The sequence below is a fragment of the Gavialis gangeticus genome, unplaced genomic scaffold (assembly GCF_001723915.1).
Source record: "Gavialis gangeticus isolate Ggan-Ray unplaced genomic scaffold, GavGan_comp1, whole genome shotgun sequence".
Classification (NCBI taxonomy): domain Eukaryota; kingdom Metazoa; phylum Chordata; order Crocodylia; family Gavialidae; genus Gavialis; species Gavialis gangeticus.
In genome coordinates, this window is record NW_017729001.1 from 11,623,996 (window position 1) to 11,631,000 (window position 7,005).

A 7,005-nucleotide genomic window follows, 5' to 3' on the forward strand; every position below is an offset into this window, starting at 1 on the left:
TGTGGGGGGGGGGGGGGATACCCAAAAATTCTCCCCCGTTGGCGGCGCAAGCGAAATGGGGGGGGGGGGGGGGGGGCAGGGGTTGTGGCCACCCCACTGCACCTCCTAGATCTACCCCTGAATGAAATCCTGTGGGGGGCCAAGGGACACACACCTCCTGAGCAGCCCCCTCCCACAAGGTCCTCCACACCCAGTCCCCCCAGCAATTGCCCCACACCCACCCACAGACCAATCCACATCCCTCCACACACACCCACCCACCTTCCTCCACACTCTCTCACTCTCTTCCTGTAATCACCACATCCCCCCCATCACACACCCATCATGTGTGATGAAAACATCAACTCATATAGGTATTTAGAATTTATTTTTTCATGATGATAGAGACACTGGTAGGCTTCCAAACTGCTTTAACATTGTAAATATACCAATAAAGGATTACCCAACTCATAGCTCTCTCTCTATAGGTGTGGGTGTGCGCATCTGTCTAGCTCTCAGGGGGTGGGGGGTGCGCGTGTGCATGTGTGCGCAGGTGCATGGGCATCTCTCTCTATAGCTGTGTGTGCGCGCGCACATCTCTGTCTCTCTATGGGGGGTGTGCATGTGCACGCGTGTGCACACACGTAGAGTGTTTTTTTGTTTTAACTGTGGAAGAACACGGAGTTTGGGGCATTTTAAAAAATGGATCTGGGATGCTGCTGCAGCAGTCCAGCTGGTACAAGGGGTAGTACCAATTGGCTGGGCCCCAAAAGCTCCTGAGAGTGAGTAGCCCTGAGCTGCTTGCTAGGGCAGCTTTTTGTATAGATGGGGCCGGGACAGGGCAGCTTTTTATACTGCTGGGGACAGCACAGGTGCTGGCCTCGGGTTCTAGCTTCCCCTGGCTGCAGCTCTGGGAGGAGCCAGGCAGGGTTATTTTGCCCCAAGTGGCACAATTTGCTCCACAACAAAGTGCATGCGCGAGCATGTGTGCTGAGGCAAAAAGCCCTGGCTCAAATTTGCACTGCTTCTATTTGAGCTGCTGCAAACACACGTGCTTGCATGTGTGGACATGCCCAAAAGGTTTAGCCATCTTTTTCCATCAGCTGGCTGTAACCTCAACATTTAGATTAACACAGAAAATGTAAAGTGATACTAAGAAACCAACTGTATAACCATCAGTGGAGGGCCTCAATTTATCTTTAAGATTTCACATGAAATAAAATTATTCCAAGCCAATTAAGATGCATTATACAAACTCATAATTGAACACAGAACTTGTACATTTAGTTCCACACTTTACACTTAATGCTTTAAGCAATTCCACTTGTCTTTTCAAGAATCTACAACATTGTCCATAAGCACAGTAAGAGGGGAGGCTGAGGGTTAGAGTTGAGAGTTGAAATCCCTGACCCAGCACAAATTTGTAAAAGAAAATTCCCTTTTTTTCCCCACAGCAAGATAATCAGTCTCATACCTTTGGAGCTGTGTGCTTCTACAGATGTTTTCCTGGTACTTGTTCTTTGATAATCTTGCTTAAGTGTACAGTCAGACTACAAGCCTATGACTTTGCTTTCTTTCCCTTAAAACTTCTCCTATTAGATTAATTGAACAAGAACATGAATTGTAACCGAATTATTTACCCACCCAATTCTTTCCAATCCTATTGCTGCATTCTGCTGAAATCACCTGCCAGCAATCTAAAAGGAAATATTTGGTTCATTCCTGACCACAAATCAGATGCCAAATTTACTTCCTATAGCATGTAAATTATGTAGGGACCAAGATGCCTTTCTCCATGTCCAATCAATAGCTTTCTTCTTTTTCCATTAATTCCTCTATTACATACCTGCTGCAAACATTACTTGGGGGACAGAGTGAATTTCAGTCTACTCTGTGATAACTACTAAAGACTTCTAGGAAGTTCTTTAAAGGTAAATATATTTTCCTTATAGGTTTCCAAAAAGGACACGTTTATACCTTACTGCAGACTGAATTATTCAAGATTAAAGATTTTTGTTTTTAAAAAGTTACAAAAACAGATCTAGGCCTTTACGATTTATATCCTGGGCATTATCATCTGGAAGATGAGACAAAAGAACTTGCAGAAAAACTTGTGATTAAACACAGATTCTAATAATGGTCCTGAACAGACAACATGTAGTCTTGCTGTCAATATCCTCCCAGGTTACCTGTGCAAGATAATGACTCTATTGTGACATTCTAGAAAATCCACTGGTGTGCTTTATAAAAGCAAGAAAAAAGCAACTGCATTCCAAAAGCTTAGATTCCTGTATTTCTCAGATGCAATTCCTGGTCACAGTTAGAAATAACAAGGCTTTTTACAGATAAGCTATCCATGCTATACAGCAAATCCTTGGTTATCTGACCCCCTTTGGAAACTACGTGATGAAAAGCAATTCAGATTACTGGATCTCTTTTGATACATGAAACCACAGATTCTTGTGAAGAATATACATCCTCAACATAATGCATTATTTAAAACACCAAACTTAACATGACCTCTATTAAATACTGTAAAACTTAAGAATACAAGGAGTTACGAGTTACTGTATTAAACTTAAAAGTAAAGACATGGTACTATAGTAAATAAAAAGTAAAGAGAGAAGAGTTTATTTTACTAACTTATAACTGGTAGTATTACATAACAAAGCTTCTCTTCACATAATCCAAGATTTGGATAACCAAGCTTCAGATAACCAAGGATGTACTGTACAAACCGTACCATGTAATGCTCTAGTTAAACACCTCCCCTGATAAATCTACTATCCTGCTATTGAATAAAAGGGAATCAGAAATAAAATGTTGAAGTTTATAAAGTTCAGACTGCAAACAATGTGTATTCTAGTCTAACTATGCTTTCAGATACAACTGGCTTAATAATTAGTAAAACAATACAAAGACAGTTTTGGTTAAGGTGTTTTGAAAAACATCATTAAAACTAATTATTATTATTCTCTTTCTCTTAGACTTTGGCAAGTTTTTATTGTTTGGTGATTTTTTTATGTACTTTTCTGATTGACAAATGATGATATTTTGGGTTTTGGAAAGCTAAGTCAGGAAACACCATCATGAATAATAGGTGTATGTGTAGTCAAATGCTAATTTCATACTAGTCTAATTAGCTAGCAGGCTTCAGCATTTCAACATGGCACTGAAACAAATTCAAATGTGTAAATGGTAAATATTTTGAGTAAGAATAGATTCCACAGGCTAAATAACTTACACGTGCTATCAATTCTCATGGTGTAGGCCATATGTTAGCTAACGGAAAGGGCAAAAAGACATTTTTCCAAAAGTATAAAATAGCTTGCTATATGGTTACATTGAATCTTTTTTATAAAAGATTGTTGAATATTTTTCAATATTACTACACTAGACTAACTGGACCACTGGTTTGATCTGGTACAGTACTCTTGGTGTATATAAATATGTACATACATAGCAAAAACTTCTAACTGGATGGTACCTAAATTTCATTAAATCTCTGCAACTGGGATTCTATACAGTGTCATGGGCACATTTTTTCTTTTAGTGTGCATCTTGTACAGATTAGCTACAACAGTTGTATATGAAGACATAGTAGTTTTATTTACCTGGTATAGAGAGATTATATATAGTGGAATACACTACTATAAACACAGCACATTGATATAAAGATATAGGCTAGTCTACTCTTGAGGTATACCAACTGCTCTTCTTAACTATCAGAAAAAAATAAATCAACTGTTTTGGGTCAACATGCAGCTTGGGTACTGTTGGAACAGATCTTTATGTTAGCACCGTTCATCTCCAGTGTTCTAGGTGTGCACTAATTTATGCTCTTCTCAGAAAGGAAGTCTTACCCACACTGATTCAAAATACAGTACCAAGGACAGACTAGGTCCTGATAGATTTCTTTCAAAAAATTCACTCTACCATCCTTTGGACATCTGCCTGCAAAAACATGCATTCACAGAGAAAACAATTTTTCACAGTGGAGTCAAATACCTTACCTTCCAAAATGCACAGTTTAGATTTGTGTGGCACAAGAGACAGAAGTTAACTAGCAACTGAATCAGTTCCTAATAAGTTACGGTCAAGGTCTAGCTAGAGTAGGGAAAAACTGTCAAACCAGCAAACAAAGGTGCTTCCATATGCTGTTAGACAGAAAGCCGGATATGTCACTGAGCACCAAAAATATTGTTTTTAATCTTTATTGCCTTTATTTGTCTTATACAATAAATACTATATTTATTGATGGGGAGAGGAGTTACTTGGGCTGGAAAAGGATACTCCTTCGATTTGTGTTTACCTTAAGTTTATCATATTAATTTATAACTGAGCAAACCATGAAATCACATAGTTAATGTGGAATCTCTACAATACCATTTTACAGAAGAGAGATGCAGAGCTAAGAACTTCCTGAAGGACTTTGTCAAAAGACAACTGAGCATTCCAGATTTCAGTTTATTAGTAAAAATGCATTCAGTTGTGTTCTCATTATGAACTATTCAATCTGTAGGATAAATGAGTAAGTTTAAAAAGGCACAAATTAATCAGAGGTAATTATTTGAGACCATTAACTTTTCCAAAGGCTGTATTATTCTGTCCTTAATTTTATATGTTATTGGGATGGAGCTCAGAACTATAGCTTGAGATCACAATTTCCTTGTTCAAGATGGTACTATATAGATAACTTTCTTCAGAAAGTTATTTTTCTAAGAAACATCATCTATCTTTTAATACCCTTCAGTTACTTATGAATTTCTACTTGCAGCTTGCTATTTTAATTGAATTCCTTAAACAGTAATTATATCCTTAAGTTCTTCTCTAAATGTTACACTATGATTACTTGTAAAAATAACTGTGTTAACCTAACCCAGTAAAGAAAATGGAGATTTCTCCCCATAATCTAATGTAAGAGCACATCATGAGCTGAAGTCCTGTTGTTTTTTTAAGATTAGGAACTAGTGTATGGCACTTCTTCATTCACTCCCATCTTCATCTGCGAAGTACTAAAGGCGAGTAGAGAATTATTGTATGGGAAAGACAATTTAAATGTGCAAGTTCCTGATTTTCTGTTGCTGCTGGTGCTTGTTGCCTTGAACTTCTGCATTTAAGTTCCGTTTGTTTCTGTTTGTAAGAGGGAGCCAATAATTTCGAGCCTCCTAAAGTATATGGATGGCTCCTTTTTGCCACTATACCAAATCCTAAATTACAACTACAGTAAACAAAATGTTGCACAACTTTGATAAAAACTCACTTTCAAATACCTAGCATTTTCCGTGAGTTAAAGTGGTTCAAAGTTATCCTTAATCTATGATATTTTAAATATGCATGAATCATCTTAATATATCTGACCATTTAAAGTTTATACCCTGCCACTTCTGTTTACATGTCTTATAAATTTTGTTTTCCTAAAGACTCCCTTTCTTGGGTTCAGTGTTACTCTGGCTTTACCATATCTTCCAAATATAAAGCAATATCAGCCTATCTTTAAGAATGGTGGCAATAAGCCTACCAAAAAAGTCAACCTTTGCAATATACGACTGCTCAAGGCACAGTGGTGGTAATCAACACCCTTATTTTAAGGGTTTCTGACTGGACCATTCAAGAACTGAACCTCACGCGTGGCTTTGGAATATAAAGCAATTTTACATGTTTTGGATTTCTCATCATTTTACCAGAGACTGGTTAGTAACAATTTTTGTACTTAAAAGACACAAGCAAGGGAAAATGTTTCTTTCAAGCAGATAAATATATTTAAAACTATTAAACGTATACAGTGTACAATTAAAATACATTTTTCTTCATTGCGTGCACCAAGTCACATTTTTAGTTCAAAATGTTAGACTTGATGCAATCCAGTAAATACTAGTCTTTGCTGCTTCTAGTCCAGGGGTGGGCAAAATGGCAGATCCAGCCAGCAGCCAAACTCCATTTCCCAGTAGCTCCTGCCGAGCTCCAGCAGGCAGCAGATCACAGCTCTGCCCCGCTCTGGACCACACTGTCACTGCCACAAAAGATCCCAGTCCTGGAGCAGCTCCCCACCCAGCTACATGTTGTGCCAGCACTGCTGGGGCTGGTCTCCATGGAAACCCTGGCCCCACACTGTCACAGCACCACTGCTCCTGGGGTCTCCATGGAAACCACCTGCAGCAACACAGGCAGGAGCTGCTGGGAAATGGAGTCTCCCATGGGCCCAATCCAGCCTGCGGGCCAGACTTTGTCAGCCCCTAGTCTAGTCCAAACTAGACTCCTTAGAAAGGAGTCCTTCACATGACTACACAGGTGCTGAATTCATTCACTCTCTGTAACAAACTATTTATCTGAGCAATAAACATAAGATTTAGACAACAGCCTTACCTGAAGCTGCCATAGACTATGAGAAGAATGGAAATCAGGAACGTAGATACTTGACTAGAATCCACAAGAGAATATGCCCTGAAATTGAGACAGAGAGAAAAATGTACAGATGTGTCACTATAGATTGTCACTTCTGAATGTCATTTGATAATTTTCTGTCTTATAATAACAACACACACAGGATAATCGCTAAGTCACCAGACTATCTATTTCTTCAGATCTCAAATAAAAAACTTAAGAGGTTTATTAAGTAACCTACGGTATTCAATGCCAGACTTGAAAGGGTTTTTTTGCAACATTCAAGAGTAATCAAACAAAGCTTGTGATAACTATCACTACACACAGAAGCTTTTGTCAAAGCATGTGGGAAGAGAAAGATGCTTCAATTATAACTAATAAACCTTGCTCAAGGGATACACCAGACAGCCTGTTTAAGTCCTATGACAGAAGGAGTTTAACAAATAATAACTAAATGTAATCACAGGGACCAAGGGTCACTATCACAGAAGCAACAGTTGTAGTACACATCCTTAGTTGCACTGCCATTACACCTTGCATACAAGAGGAAGATATTTTAATAGATGATTTCTGATGAAAGTTTCAACACCGGATGACTAAAAAGCAACCAACTTATCTGCCTACATTTCCCCAGAAGATAAA

The 7,005-nt window shown here is 38.6% G+C and overlaps 1 protein-coding gene across 1 annotated transcript in view; it reads right to left on the reverse strand.

Moving 5' to 3' along the window:
• The window catches only part of SPPL3 (signal peptide peptidase like 3), an 82,580-nt gene that overhangs the window by 48,129 nt on the left and 27,446 nt on the right, over window positions 1–7,005 (reverse strand). Inside the window, exon 2 of the mRNA XM_019506635.1 lies at window positions 6,346–6,478. Coding sequence (XP_019362180.1) covers window positions 6,346–6,478 — 133 coding nt within the window. The remainder of the gene's footprint in view (window positions 1–6,345; window positions 6,479–7,005) is intronic.